Source organism: Haliotis rubra, unplaced genomic scaffold (assembly GCF_003918875.1).
Source record: "Haliotis rubra isolate DU_JTF1 unplaced genomic scaffold, ASM391887v1 Scf1290, whole genome shotgun sequence".
Classification (NCBI taxonomy): Eukaryota; Metazoa; Mollusca; class Gastropoda; order Lepetellida; family Haliotidae; genus Haliotis; species Haliotis rubra.
This window is the reverse complement of record NW_025765215.1, coordinates 152,383-168,274: the sequence shown is the minus strand read 5'-3', so window position 1 is coordinate 168,274 and position 15,892 is coordinate 152,383. Positions and strand designations below refer to the sequence as shown.

At 40.9% G+C, this 15,892-nt stretch overlaps 2 protein-coding genes across 2 annotated transcripts in view; one reads left to right on the top strand and one right to left on the bottom strand.

The window, feature by feature from the left end:
• Positions 1-15,892, top strand: part of LOC124266982 — an 82,511-nt gene that overhangs the window by 50,529 nt on the left and 16,090 nt on the right. The window lies entirely within an intron of this gene.
• On the bottom strand, positions 8,491-9,808 carry LOC124266987. The gene is made up of 3 exons (XM_046701829.1): positions 9,757-9,808; positions 8,985-9,320; positions 8,491-8,709 (listed from the first exon to the last, which is right to left on the bottom strand). The coding sequence occupies exons 1-3, from the start codon at positions 9,805-9,807 to the stop codon at positions 8,491-8,493; spliced, it is 606 nt and encodes a 201-aa protein (XP_046557785.1). The 5' UTR covers position 9,808.

The window sequence follows — 15,892 nt, the reverse complement described above, 5'->3', positions numbered from 1 at the left end:
AGAAATTGTAGACATTAAAGGGGAAGTGAAAGTGAAACTAGCAAGTGTGCAGATCTAGCCTCCCCCACTGCCTTAAATAGAATAACTAGCAATATATCACTACAGTGGAACTTGTATATTACGGACTTGCCTGGGACCGACTCGTTTGTCCTGATTATAAAGCAATCCGGATTAGTCAACTTTAGTCCGTTACCATAGACACTGCCATGATGAGTTCGCTGACATCGGGTGTGTTTGCAGAGATCAACTTTGCTAACAGTACATTGTTTTCTTCATCGACGTCTTCAGTTTCCTGGGCAGTAGGAAATCCACATTTCACGGATGATCCCTTGATCTAATGGCTTTTAGTCCGTAGTCCGTAATTGAGAGAGTCCGGATTATAAATCAAGCTTTGATAATAAAATTAAGAACAATTTTGCCGGGACTCAGAGAAGATTATGTCCGGATTATGGAGAAAACCGGTTTACAAAGATTTGACAGAATCTACAGTAATTGTTTTGAAACTAGTCGTAGAAAAATAAAACATCTCACCATTAGACCACGATACAAAAATGTATATATATGATAATAGATCACTAGTAAGAAAGGCATGATCACTGTACTTTAAAATTAGTCGTAGAAAAATAAAACATCTCACCATTAGACCACGATACAAAAATGTATATATATGATAATAAATTACTAGTAAGAAAGGCATGATCACTGTACTTTGAAACTAGTCGTAGAAAAATAAAACATCTAACCATTAGACCACGATACAAAAATGTATATATATGATAATAGATTACTAGAAAGAAAGGCATGATCACTGTACTTTGAAACTAGTCGTAGAAAAATAAAATTTCTAACCATTAGACCACGATACAAAAATGTATATATATGCTAGTAGATCACTAGTAAGAAATGCATGATCACTGTACTTTGAAACTAGTCGTAGAAAAATATAACATCTAACCATTAGACCACGATACAAAAATGTATATATATGATAATAGATTACTAGTAAGAAAGGCATGATCACTGTACTTTGAAACTAGTCGTAGAAAAATAAAACATCTAACCATTAGACCACGATACAAAAATGTATATATATATGATAATAGATCACTAGTAAGAAAGGCATGATCACTGTACTTTGGACCATGGGTGTTTACTGTACCTTTCCTTCCTTCATTGTGTACCAGCATCATTGTGTGGGATCTGTCAAATCCGGATTCGTTGTAAACCGGTTTTCTCCATATTCCGGACTGGTGAAGGCTGATAGGGAACACACCCACTGTTTTGAAGGCCTTCATCCCGAAATACCTAAACCTGCCAAAACATGTGATGAAGGCCGATAGGGAACATACCCATTGTTTTGAAGGCCTTCATCCCCACATACCTCAATCATTCAAAACGTGTGATGAAGGCCGATAGGGAACACACCCATTGTTTTGAAGGCCTTCATCCCGACATACCTCAATCATTCAAAACGTGTGATGAAGGCCGATAGGGAACACACCATCTGTCTTGAAAGCCTTCATCCCCACATACCTCAATCATTCAAAACGTGTGATGAAGGCCGATAGGGAACACACCCACTGTTTTGAAGGCCTTAATCCCCACATACCTCAATCACTCAAAACGTGTGATGAAAGCCGATAGGGAATACACCCACTGTTTTGAAGGCCTTCATCCCGAAATGCCTCAATAACTTAAAACATGTGATGAAGGTCGATAGGAAACATACCTACTGTCTTGAAGGCCTTCATCACCACATACCTCAATCACTCAAAACGTGTGATGAAAGCCGATAGGGAACATACCCACTGTCTTGAAGGCCTTCATCCCGAAATACCTAAACCACATAAAACATGTGATGAAGACCGACAGGAAACATACCCACTGTCTTGATGGCCTTCATCCCGAAATGCCTCAATCACTCAAAAATACCCACTGTCTTGAAGGCCTTCATCCCGAAATACTTAACCACACAAAACATGTGATGAAGGCCGATAGGGAACATACCAACTGTCTTGAAGGCCTTCATCCCGAAATACGTAAATCACATAAAACATGTGATGAAGGCCGATAGGAAACATACCCACTGTCTTGAAGGCCTTCATCCCGAAATGCATCAATCACTCAAAACATACCCACTGTCTTGAAGGCCTTCATCCCGAAATGCCTCAATCACTCAAAACACACCCACTGTCTTGAAGGCCTTCATCCCGAAATGCCTCAATCACTCAAAACGTGTGATGAAGGCCGATAGGGAACATACCCACTGTCTTGATGGCCTTCATCCCGAAATGACCCAATCACTCAAAACACACCCACTGTCTCGAAGGCCTTCATCCCGAAATGCCTCAATCACTCAAAACGTGTGATGAAGGCCGATAGGGAACATACCCACTGTCTTGGTGGCCTTCATCCCGAAATGACCCAATCACTCAAAACACACCCACTGTCTTGAAGGCCTTCATCCCGAAATGCCTCAATCACTCAAAACGTGTGATGAAGGCCGATAGGGAACACACCCACTGTCTTGAAGGCCTTCATCCCCACATACCTCAATCATTCAAAACGTGGGATGAAGGCCGATAGGGAACACACCCACTGTCTTGAAGGCCTTCATCCCCAAATACCGAAACCACACAAAACATGTGATGAAGGCCAATAGGGAACATACCCACTGTCTTGAAGGCCTTCATCCCCAAATACCTAAATCACACAGTTAACCTAAATCACACGGCGTTAAAGAACAAGCAAGCAAGCAAGCAACCAAATACCTAAATCACACAAAGCGTGATGAAAGCCGATAGCCCATGTTAAACGTGTTGTGTAGTTTTAGATTTTATCGTCGACTCTTTGTGGCTCAGTAGAGGTTGGTGTGTTGCGTTGAAACTTTCTGAAGCATGAAGCATCATGTTACCATGAGTAAACCATGCTTAGAGAAAAAAGGTTTCATTCAGTTTCTTTACACATTTATGTAGCAAACTGACTAGTAATACTTTGTAACACACGCACTGAATGAGTTTGGTTTTACGCCGCTTTTAGCAATGTTCCAGCAATATCAAGGCGGGGGACACCAGAAATGGACTTTACACATTGGACACATGTGGGGAATCGAACACGGGTCGTAAGCGTGACGAACTGACGCTTTAACCATTAGGCTACCCCACACGCTCTGAGATGTCATGTTTTATACTATTGTGGTACTGATGTAGTAATCTTTTTTGTACTAACAGCATATAAACAATGAATTTGAGTCAATTCACATGCAGTGTTTACAAAAACAATTCACTTGCACCTAAGAGACCCGTGAAATTCCGGGTTAAAACTGGTCTTCAGCAACCAAGGGGTGACCAACGGGATCATACAGTCAGGCTCGCTGACTTGGTTGACACGCAATCATATCTCAGTTGCTTAGATCGATGCTCATGATGTTGATCACTGGATTGTCTGATACAACTCGATATTTTAAAGTACACCGACATATAGTTGGAGTGTTGCTGAGTGCAGCGTTAAATAACAAATAAACAAGCAAATAAAACAAAGAAACGTGCACCTGCCAAGTGACACAGTGATGTGGAATTAGTATATCAATACAATGATTGTGGAATAGACTGACAAGCGCGAATGTAAAAAATATCTGTTCAATTCAACTACAGTAGATTACGGTTATAACGAACCAAATTGATGGTTATATCGGTCGGTTCGTTACAAGAGTGTTCGTTATAACCGTAGTTCGTTATACGCATAGCTGACTAAAGACAGTTATATCAGTTTGTTCGCTACAAGGTGTTCGTTAAACAGAAGTTCGTTATACCACAGTAGTAGGGAATGATTGTACGTAGGACCAAGTCCAACAAAAGCCTCTGCAAAGCCTTATTCCCCAAATAAGGCTTTGGTCGGACCCTTAGCTCTTGCTACCATTACCCCTACTATAAAAAAGTTTGGGACGCTAGCGGGATACGAACTCCCGCGGTTGAAGTGTGTGGGATTGCGTATAACGTGCCGCTATGACATAGAAAGATAGAAAGGTTCTAAAAGTAGTAAAATGTCCCGGCAGCCACAATTCCCCAAGGGTGAAATCGAAAGATGATGTTGCGCTTCCTCCCTTGGGAATTGTGCCGGCTGCCTTTCTCTCACCATGAGAGTGCCCTCTCAGCTAAGTGCTTTTAAGCAACCCAACTGATATGATCTTGATTCCTTACCGAAACACCTCACATCACACAAAGTTGCAAGGAATCTCCTGAGGCAAAGGCGGGATACGAACCCACATGTATAGCTCTCCGCGCAAACTATACATAATGGGCCGCACCACTCAACCGATTGAGCTACCGGGGACATAGCTGAATCATCTCGGTTTAACGGGTCTATCCTGAACTAGCACTTTCCTGATCACGTGACACTATGCGGTAACACTGTGCCGTACGGTACGATCAATAATTCTTCTCTTACAAACCCTCTGCCCGGCCCATCCCTCAAGTAGTACAAGTTAGGCTCGTCTGCTTTAATGTCCACTCTATCTATGTTGTAAGTTTTGACTGACCATATAGGATCGGTGGCTCGCTTACGGCTATCACCCTCGTGTTCCCCGGCTGGTATAGATACCTCACTAGGGCCCTGTCTACACACTGTAAAACAAGTGTTACTGAATTAACACTATTATTAACACTATCTTGGTAACAGTAAATTAACATGTTAAAGTGTTAATACTGTTTAACACTAGTGTTAATTTAATAACATGTTAAAGTGTTTACAAGATTAACACATTAACATGTTTATTTGATAACGCTTGCTGGTAACACTTTTTCACACATTAACATGTTTATAAGGATGTAAGTGTTAATAATTTAACACAATTGTAAAGTAACAAAGAAATGTGATCCACACATTACTTCTTTGAGAAAGTTGGGCTGAAATGTACATCCAAGTGGGCTGAAATGTATATCCAAGTATTAACTTTCATCAATGGTTAACTCTAGAATAATTCCTGTTGTCTTCAGATATTGTGACATGCAGTTCCGCTATTGTTGAAAACCCTGAAACTTGATTAATCTCCTTGATATTACACTGAATGTGATAATTTCCCAAATGAAAAAAGACATGGTGACAAAGATTTATCTTCACATTCATTATGGTGTAATCAATATGAAAGCAAAAGGACTTAGTACAGTTTCAGGGTTCGATATAATACAACTAATAGTAATCAACCAAATAAATTAAAGCAGCAATCACAATTTCAATTGAATTTATTCATCGGATAAAAATCAAATCCTCATAAAAATTGAGCAAACTGTTACATTCAATGCACATAGGCAGATACGAGGAGTCCACAGAATCCTTCACAATACTGCATATTTATTTAGGGCACATGCAAAAATAACCCGGTAATACTGTTAATCCTTTAGTCTTGAGGAACAGAATGGTGAACGCTTGACTGAATTTTAACAGAACATGGATAATGGCATGTATTTTGAGGATAATCATTCCTTCCACGGCTGGGACCGTATCAAAATGGTATGCATATATACATTAATTAATGAAAAGAACTGATACATTGCAATACATATTGCAACTATCAGACAATGAACAATATAAGGGCAACACTGACAACACATATAAACAATATTGCTATTTGTAACCTAAAGTAGCTGCACAGTGTAGGCATCACCTTCAGAAATATACTATGGTGCTTTCATTTTTTGAGAATATAGGATCAAAATTGGCACTAGTCCTATAGCGCAGTCCAAATTGTCAAATAATACAGGTAGCCCAAGGACTAGTGAAACTACTGCTTTGTTTAAAGCCATCGTTATACATTACAAGGTAGACAGTGCCAAATAAAATTGAGTTTTAAACGCTGATAAAGCTTGAAATTAACTATTCTCTTTCTCCATTTGAGCATTAGAGCATAAAAAACTTCAAACTTCATGGTCATATCAGGACACATGTTCCCAGGCAGATCATTAGTAATTCTTCAAAACTGCATTTTTAGAATAGTATCAAAATAACAGTATTTTCCCCCCACTTATGAAAAGAAAAGAAAATGTCAAAAATAAATTTTAGAGGTTTTTTGACTATCCTATGCATTAAACAGGTATAAAAGTAAACAATAGAAGCAACATACCTCTACATTCAAACAATAATATCACTAAACTAATGGTCCACTAATGATGGTTATCAAAATCACCTTGGTGAAGAAATAAAAAAAATGAGTACCAAATATATGTGTTGGCACAACAATAGGATAATCTGTACTCTGTCATAGGCAAAGTACTTCCCTGAATTATCAGGTATTGTCTAAGGTAGGCAAAGCAATGAAGCGTGCTATTCCTTAGACAATGAGGGATTATGGAGGACATCTCCTAATCTTAGGTGAGCGAAATTCAGAAATTCCTGAAGTGTGCGAGAGTTCAAATCAGACAATTGTAATCTTGTCTTGAGTGAACGAAAGTTTACTTTTTGATTGCAGGGTAATATAATGGATTACACTTAAAACAACTCCCTATGGGGTATATATAAGATCATTATATATTTGATCATCATGTCACAATGGCTAATGTTCAAGATAATGTTTATTGAGAACAGACGATGTGGTCGAAGTTTAGTTCAATTTGGCACAATAAATGAAATTCAATTCTTTTGAACAGGAAGAACACTTCTGTCTGCCTTAACAGAATGAACAATAGGTACTATGAATGGTCTTTGAAAAAGTTTGGCTTTCATAATTTGTATAATAATCTTTCTCTTTAGAATATCAGCAGTTTGCATAAATTTGAAATAGACAACATCATTGTAATGAAAACTAAAGGAAGAATCAGTCTGTTTCCTTTCACAAAGGTCTCCTTGGGATGTTCCCTGGTATAACTGACTTTTTTACCTTTGTTTTAACATATTATTAGAGAAATATCATGCCATTGGATAAAAGAATGGTATACATTGCTGCATTACTACCCAAAAGATTTTTTGAAAGTTCAAAGCTTGATTGGGAAACATTCTAATATCTCAGTGTTTATCTTTGGATCTTGTCAGTTCATCACTGAACTTTATCCAATTGGATGTCCTTGATCCAGTAAATATGTCAGATACAACCCAGTGCTGTAGCAGACCAAGAACCTGGCAATATGCAGGGGGGTACTCCAAATCAAAAACATAGTAACTCCCAAGGAGACTGATCACTGCATCAAACAATGACTGTGTTTGAAGAAAAATCTTTACATTGTCTCCTACAATGAATTGGCATAGGATGTGTTTTGAGCTGTCAAGGAAGACCACAAGATGAGGAGCCTCTTCCACAATGTACTGGCATAGGATGTGTTTTGAGCTGTCAAGGAAGACCACAAGATGAGGAGCCTCTTCCACAATGTACTGGCATAGGATGTGTTTTGAGCTGTCAAGGAAGACCACAAGATGAGGAGCCTCTTCCACAATGTACTGGCATAGGATGTGTTTTGAGCTGTCAAGGAAGACCACAAGATGAGGAGCCTCTTCCACAATGTACTGGCATAGGATGTGTTTTGAGCTGTCAAGGAAGACCACAAGATGAGGAGCCTCTTCCACAATGTACTGGCATAGGATGTGTTTTGAGCTGTCAAGGAAGACCACAAGATGAGGAGCCTCTTCCACAATGTACTGGCATAGGATGTGTTTTGAGCTGTCAAGGAAGACCACAAGATGAGGAGCCTCTTCCACAATGTACTGGCATAGGATGTGTTTTGAGCTGTCAAGGAAGACCACAAGATGAGGAGCCTCTTCCACAATGTACTGGCATAGGATGTGTTTTGAGCTGTCAAGGAAGACCACAAGATGAGGAGCCTCTTCCACAATGTACTGGCATAGGATGTGTTTTGAGCTGTCAAGGAAGACCACAAGATGAGGAGCCTCTTCCACTTGGCTGTGCAGATGTTTTTGAGGAACTGTTTCCACACTCTTCACATCCTGTTAACATAAAATAACATTTTGTTACGGCTGAATATTGTCAGTTTACAAGTTGATCTCACAACAGCATTAAGTAAATGAAACATCTATTCTTAACTATACTGCTATTTGCAAATAAAAAATATCTTAAATATATCTTTATCATAAAGGTATCACCTGTCCTTGCAGTCTAATGCATTTCCATTTGTCATAAAGCTGATCATAAGCACTTACTTCAGGAATGAAGTAAACCAGTTTTCAAGTGTAACAATACTTACAGTAGAACATCATTTTCAAAAAATCTTACATTGACTATGGTAATGCAGGTCTTTGACTTCAAACCCTTGCCCTTTGCTTGGAAACAAGCTTCTACAAATCCCGAACAGTTGGATGCTTTTTCAGCATCAGTACCCTGAAAATTTGAAACAATAATTATTGAAATAAAATTTCCAATTACATGTTAACCCAGTTTGAAACAATAACCATATCAAATCAATATTAATTAACATATTAAGGTATCACAGAGGGTTAGTGAAATTAGTTAAGTATTTTGATAGTTCACCATATCTAAATAGAAACATATTAAATTATGATATTAAATAATATAAGCCATATGACAAGCAACTTGTAACAAGAAATTGAAAAAATATACATCTTGAGTTTTCTGGAGCCATTAATACATGCCTCAGGTGCAGTTTTTTTAGATACGACAGTGTGCATTATCCATTTCATATTTCTGGCAATTTCTTCCCTCGCTTCCTCTGGATCATCACTGCGTTGGCAAAAGAATTCATACACCAACTGAAACAGTATGTTAGAATGTATTTAATGATTAAGAGGCACAAAGACATGCAACAGGGCTTGCCTGCTTGTTCAATATAAGATTAACACTAGAACAACAATGACCATAAATCAACTAATGTGCTAACACTGTACAAGTACTTTTGTACACCTGTAATGTCCGTATATAATAAATAGGGTTTAAGGACACATGAAGATGTCCATGGTAGTACTTTAGGGAAACTAAATTTGAAACAAAATTTGCTGTTGAATAAGCTCAAATGATTTATACTTACAAAGCATCCTTCCTCAAAACAAGGGAACTTTTCTAAAATGGGCTCAATCTTCCCAGGCTTCAAGGTGGTTTGCCACTCTTTGCGGAATTGTCTTGTCTGTTTTAGTAGAGTTTGCAGATGAGTAATTGATTGCTTTCCTTCCCATTCCTTCTTTATTTCATCAAGATGGGATGCAAAATCTTTCTCTGATGTCACACCTGATGATTTATTAGCCATCTTGAACAACTTCTGAGGTTGTGCATCTTCAGAATCCTTAGGCGCAGGTCTTGTTGATTTTGCATTGTTTTGAAATCTATTGGTGCGGCATCGCTGACTCAATTTGGACACAAAAAAGCTCTGAAAAGACACAATAGGAGAGTTTGTTTTTAACCTCCGATTAGAAGGAAGGAGTGTGTTTCTTGGTTATAGCAAACAGATAATATTGACTTTACCTTTATACGAATTCACAAATTGGGGTATTGAGTCTCATGCATTTATTTAGGAAAAGAACATTCAGACAAGAGTGCTTTTAAATCACAAGCTCTTACTGAAATCTAACAGAAGAGTACCTAATTCTAAATCATATGCAGTTCAACCAAAAACATTATCGGAAAATAATTACTCTGTGATAAAACAAAAAGAATCACAGAATATCAAGTTCTGTAATACAAGAGCCATATATGTTGAAATTGGTAAAAGTCGAGTACTTGGGATATGTGAACTATCAGTATGTATGCACTTTGACACTACATCACTGAATAAGAGATATAAACTGAAACCAACTCAAACTTACCCAAAGTGTCTTGCCATGTGCATAGGCCAATGAAGGATATTTTGCCACCATCCTCCTGGACGATTGATTGATAGTATGGTGAAGATGACATTGATGGATAAACAGTTGTGTAAACTGTTTCACACTGCTTCAATACAGAGTTAAAAATCTGGCTGCTCCTTTCACCTGCTTGAAGGGCTGCAATCGTAGTAGGTGCAAGATCAGGAAGGGGATCCTGTCTGGTGTTGGCAGCCCAGACAGTAGACTGCGGCTTGAGAGATCTGCTGAAACAAAATGAAAGTATCATGTCACTTAATGTGGAAGTAAGTGGGAACCTGAAGACCACATTTAGGTTAGGTCAGAACCATAATGGAAATGTAATGATGTTCGAATGTATTTATTTCTCTCATCTTATTGTTTGTAGATCATAATTCCAGAAAGTCAGACAGGTCAATTTCTCGGTTCCTGTCAAGAATATTGAATTACATTTTCCCAGTGAACAATATACTCGATTTAAATCTACAATGATACAATAAATATTTGAGTTGAAATACTCACCTGAAGTTCCAAGTAGGATAAGTTCATAACATTGTTTTGTTTACCTGACTGGGAGTTGCACTGATTCAGATGTTTTAGATAAACGTACACCACCCATTTGACTATGTGGTTGCCCAGTCTAGGTTATGACTCACTGTTTACACATGATCTTAGACTTCCAGCATCAATACAACATGTAAACATTAATATGTGAACATTATCTTCGCAATGTCATCAATGTGTGTACTATATTTTCGCATAGCGCTTTACCTGGGGAGAATAATGACAACGTCAGCTTGCCCAGTCTTCTAAAAATGGCGAGGATCGTGCAGTGGAATGTGTAAACCCCGTAGATGACGTTTGACGGCACTTTTGGAAGATGACGGCACTGTTGCCGTAGAGTTACCTCCTTTGGTTCATTTGTCACAATGTCATGTTACATACATAATGACCTGTCTCAATAAGTGATACCTATTTTTCATGGAAATAATGAAAATGATACTAATATATCCCGTGTGTGGGTTACCACTTTTCCCTACTTTTTAGCGAACTGGCACGCCACATTCTAAAAATAACTTATTGCCTCATCAAAGCGTTTACGTCTTTAGGCTACGATCGCGCGAGTTGACAGACGATATTCGCATTGAAATCACTGCGTTTTGAACATGCTGACATCCATTTGAAGATATCTAAAGAATGTCTAGGTATCATGTAATATGAGGCCGGTAGAGATGCAGCGATTGCCTCGATCACCATTCATTGGCGCCAAAATGTATCGAGGCACGCTTGCGTTGACAGATTAACACTATAATGTTAATAAAGAAGAGAGATATATTAACACTGGTGTAAATAAATGAACACTGATGTTAATAATATTACGTAAGTCGTACTTGTATGCAAGTAATATTACGTGTATGTGTAAAACAAGGAGTACGACATCTTATTCCATTTAGCCCAATGTTATTTCAATTAGATTAGTTAGAGGGGCAATAACTTTAGACCAACTTTCCAGCTGTACAGCACATTTAACCAAAATGTCTGAGGTAAGATTAGTTATTTTTAAATATTTCGAACACATTACCATATCTAATATGATACACATTTTCATTAACAACAAGATCTATCGTACTCATCGCTGTGCATTGACATTGTTTGAAGATGTACATAGGCTACCACACATTAACGCCTGTGTTATATGATTAACATCAAGGCGATGGCAAATCAACACCTGAGGTTTCCGTATAAACGGAGGTGTTAAATATTTAACATATTAACGCGTTAATGCCTAACACTATTTTTTACAGTGTATGGCATGGTCCTTGGGGTAGTCGCTGGTGTCGTACAAATCGAGGTGTTTTTTCATGTCCTCGTACACGTCCTCGGTTTGAATCTCCATCAGCAGGGAATCCGTGTCAGTGTACAGCACTTCACACCTGTCGTCGTACTGTTTCTTAAGCTCGTTGTAGTAAAAGTCGTACATCAGGTGTTTGGATAAATCGAGGATGCTCATCCCCACGTAAACAGGCCGGTTGAATTTTATGTGGCTTTTCTTCATGTGTAGGGCAACTAGGTCATCGGTGAATATCTTGCTACGGTTGAATGCCGGACTGGCTATCAGTCTCCTGAGCTTGTCTTCCTCATTCGACCGAACCAGCTTCACGGTCACGCGTTTCCTCAGGTTCTCCATAGTCTTACCGAACACCGAGTTGTTCATGAGCTTGTAGAGATTTTTCTCAAAGTCACTGGTGGCAAGCTTTCGGAGGTCTGTGTTCATTCTGATGTAAGGCTCCATCCATGGGCTCTGGTCGAACACGAGCACCCTGTGTATTTTGGTCAGCCTCATACCCAACGACAGGTACAGCTGTAGGTTGCGATAGTGAACTATGTACTTGGTCTTATTCATTAAGTTAGGCACGAGTTTTTCAACGTCTGCCACCCGCCCACCTAACAAGTTATGTTGGTACTCAGACATCCAGTCTGGGTTAACCCTCATACGTTCGGGGGGCCAGGGGGTAGCTGTTGTGTGATGTGTGTAATACCTTGGGGTATTCTAAGTCAACCTCGAGGATATAACCTTTGTTTGAATCTGGTGCGATGCTCATAACATCGACCTCCTGTGGCACCCATTCGAATCCCCCTGTGGGTAGATACTGGCTCATAGCCCAGCCGTACAGGTTGTTGGCGTCGAGGTAGAGAATGTGATTGGTTGGCTTGCTAGGGTCGTAACCCTTCACGTATTGATTATTTGCTTTCGCGTATCGTTTGGTTGCCATGGAGATCCCGCCTCGCAAGCCTTTCTCAATGAATAGGTGCATGTCATAATCTGTAAGCAATTCCAACTTAACTCCGGTCTTTTTAAGCAAGGCATCCCACGACAGACCTGGGCTGGTGTAATACCATGCGGGGTCGAGTTTATACTGCTTGAAACATGTCCGCCTAAACGTCTCAAACACGTCGGCTAACAGCAGTACATCTGTCCTCAAGTACAGGTCGTGATAATCCCCCAGGTTCTTACAACCCAGTTTATTCCATACGTTAATCGCGTGCGAGTAATCGTCTTGGGATATTTCCGAGTCGGTCAGATTGCTGTAAAATTCTCTGATGGGAGGTAGTCTGGTCTCGGCGAACTTGGGCCAACTATCCATGTACTCATAGGGGTACACACCCTTCCTCATAAGCAGGGGTCTAGTCTCGGCGTCTGTGTATCGGTCGGTGATAGGGAAGGTATCGTTGGCCTTGACCAGACTGTCTAATGAAGACAATAGAAATTGTACTGAATCTATAAACCTAAGGCCGTTTAAGCTGAAGGAGATGTATCTCTCCATGTTGTTGGGGATGCACGTTATATTACCATCGATTTTCGCGATGGCCTGCATGATCAAGTGTGAGTCGTACCCTCTCAAGTTGTGAAAGACAACGGGGATGTTTATTATCTTAGGGTTGATTCTAAGCTTGAGGTTACACGCGCTGTGAGCGGCGCCTCTATACTTACCGGTTACGTGACAGTGATCTCTCACGGAATCACCATTCAGTGGTGAGTCGCACACGTGACAATTAGTGCTACAGGCGTGAGCTAGTCGGTCGGCTCGGGTCATACGCATGGGAGCGACTCTATACAGTGCATTCCTAATAATTTTTTCTTCCTCCTGCAAACACTTTAGAAACCTTTCAGCCGCGTCGGGACCCCTGTACACTACCGGAGCTTTCGTTTCCCCGTCACAACGGACGACCACGTATCCAAACCCACAGGCTTCATGCTCCTGTGTTTTGAGTGTGGTTGGGGTATCCCCAACAACCTTAATAGGTTTGACCAAGGCTTCAAAGTCGGCGTATATGATATAAGGCACAGACATTTGGTTCTTGTGGTTGTCGAATTTTAGGATATTGTCACCTTCCTTGGGCATGTCGACCCGTATGGCCGTCTGCCCCACACCTTGGCAATCCTCCCGGTGGGATTCTAATAAATCAGCTCGGCTGAAACCGTGTAGGCATCGCACACAAAAGTGTTTTTTCCCAACGTGTTTCGACTGGTCGTGCAACAACCGGCTGAGATGTTTTATCCACGTGTAGTGATACTTTTCACCTCGTTGGATCATGAATATATTGATAACTTGGCGACCCTTCTCCCCCAACGATGGGCTGACCCTGTGTACTATTGTTGTGTTACCTTCGTGCCCAAAGACATTTATAGCTAGATTATTCTGTTTTTCTACTTTAGTGATCTGGGATATGGGGGTTGGTTCATCTATACCATCCCAGTTGAGCCCATCATCTTGGGGATAGCTAGAAAGCCTGTCTGAATGAGTGTCAGCTGGAAACAAGGCTGACCTGATAGCTACCCTCAGGCAATCGTCTCCTCTATTCTTGACGTTTACCATGGCCTGTTTTTTCCTATAGTAGGGGGGGGCAAGTCTAGGTATGACCCGCCTCTGAACGGCACGTAGTTAGCTATGTCTAGATAGACATTATCGATTTTATCTACAGCCCACCCGGACCCCAAGTGTGTGTAGCGTTCTAGGTATTCCCGTATCTGCTGAAAACTGGTATCGATCGATGCGTCTATGGTCTCTGTATGCGTGACAACCTCTTGCCTACCTCTGAAGTAAGGCTGAACGTACTCAGTGACCCCTCCCCCAACTTGCTTATCGAGTGACATTTTAACTGTGATCTGAAACTTGATGCTTCCCAGACTGGTTAGTTCCTGATTTATTTTATCAGCTATCAGTGGCTTAATATCTGTAATGTCTATGTTCCTATCAACATGCATGCGCCAGCCTCTTAAATAATTACCTACAGCGCGCTCAGTGGGTATGAACTGTAGGTCAATAGCTCTATTCTGCCGTAACAGTTCTACAAGCTGTGGTTTTGTCGAGGATATTGGAACGCGTTTGCGTCTGCGCACCCAACAGCGCCCACACGTACGTTCGAATCGAGTCGTTTAACCTGATTACCCCGGCACGAGTAAACCCTTTCGATGTGTCCAGCATGAACTTTTTCCAGTCATCCGCTGCCCCCTGCTCAAACCTCCAGACTCTGTAATCCTTACTGTTGTCGAAAGCCATGTAACGGTCATCCCACTCGTTGGTTGTGATGTGATGATACGACTCGTAATCCCATTCTTTCAACTTCTCGCTGGCTTCCACGAGGGGCATATTGTGAACGATGGGGATACCCAACCCATGGTTCGGTCCCGGCAAACGCCAATCCGTCTTCGTGTTTAGTTCGAATTCGTTGCAAATACGTTCGTAGGCCCGTCTATCGTATTGGTTGTTTACTGCATTCCACGCCTTTTCCTGTGGGAGCGGGGCGCTGATCTCTTTGAGGATACGCCTGACCTGGTAGTACACGTGAAACGTGAACACAGACTGACTCAGCGATCCACGCCGAGTGTCGGTCAATGTCACACCACACCCCGTTGTAGCGCACCACACGGCGAAGTTGAGTTGATTCTGCCAGAACTGCATCGGTTTGTTGAACCAAGCGTGAACTACCTTAGAGTTAGTCACCGAAAACTTATACTTATCAAACACATCTATGAACTGGGCGTCGAAATACAACCCGGCAGCGACCACGATCTTCATGTGGGGGGAAATCTACGTCCAGTTTAGGGTAAAACACTCCAGGGGAGTACATTTTAAAACTATTATATAATGAGCATATATACTCTAACATGTACATAACACTTCCAGGAATAATGAGCGGTGAGGCCGTTCAGCTGACGCACGTGATCGATAATACGTCGGGTCAACTCGAAGTAGCACTGTGCGATATAACCTACCTACCGCGATGGACTAACATCAACGCTAGCAACAATAAACTGTTCGTAGGTGGTGCTCGCAACCAGATAAGTGCCGGCTACTACAGCGTGTGTTCTCTAAGCGATGAGGTCTTCAAACCCATAGGAGCCGAACTCAAGATGAACGACTCAAACGGCACAGTGGTGTTAATCAACAACGGAAGAAACTCCTTGAGACTTGGCCGACCATTGGCGAGGACACTCGGTATGCAGCCTGATGAGATAAAACCAACGACTACCACCACAGGCACTAAGTTACCCGACCTAGTACCGTATCGAGAGCTGTGCATTCATCTCAGCCAGGTTAGCACAACTGACAACATT

Bases quoted from the DNA above. Each gene is read 5' to 3' on its own strand.
- LOC124266987 (XM_046701829.1), bottom strand. From the start codon at position 9,807: ATGGTGGCAAAATATCCTTCATTGGCCTATGCACATGGCAAGACACTT. The intron at 9,321-9,756 runs GTAAGTTTGAGT...GTGTCTTTTCAG, and splicing joins CACATGGCAAGACACTTTGG to AGCTTTTTTGTGTCCAAATT. The intron at 8,710-8,984 runs GTAAGTATAAAT...ATACTGTTTCAG, and splicing joins GTTTTGAGGAAGGATGCTTT to TTGGTGTATGAATTCTTTTG.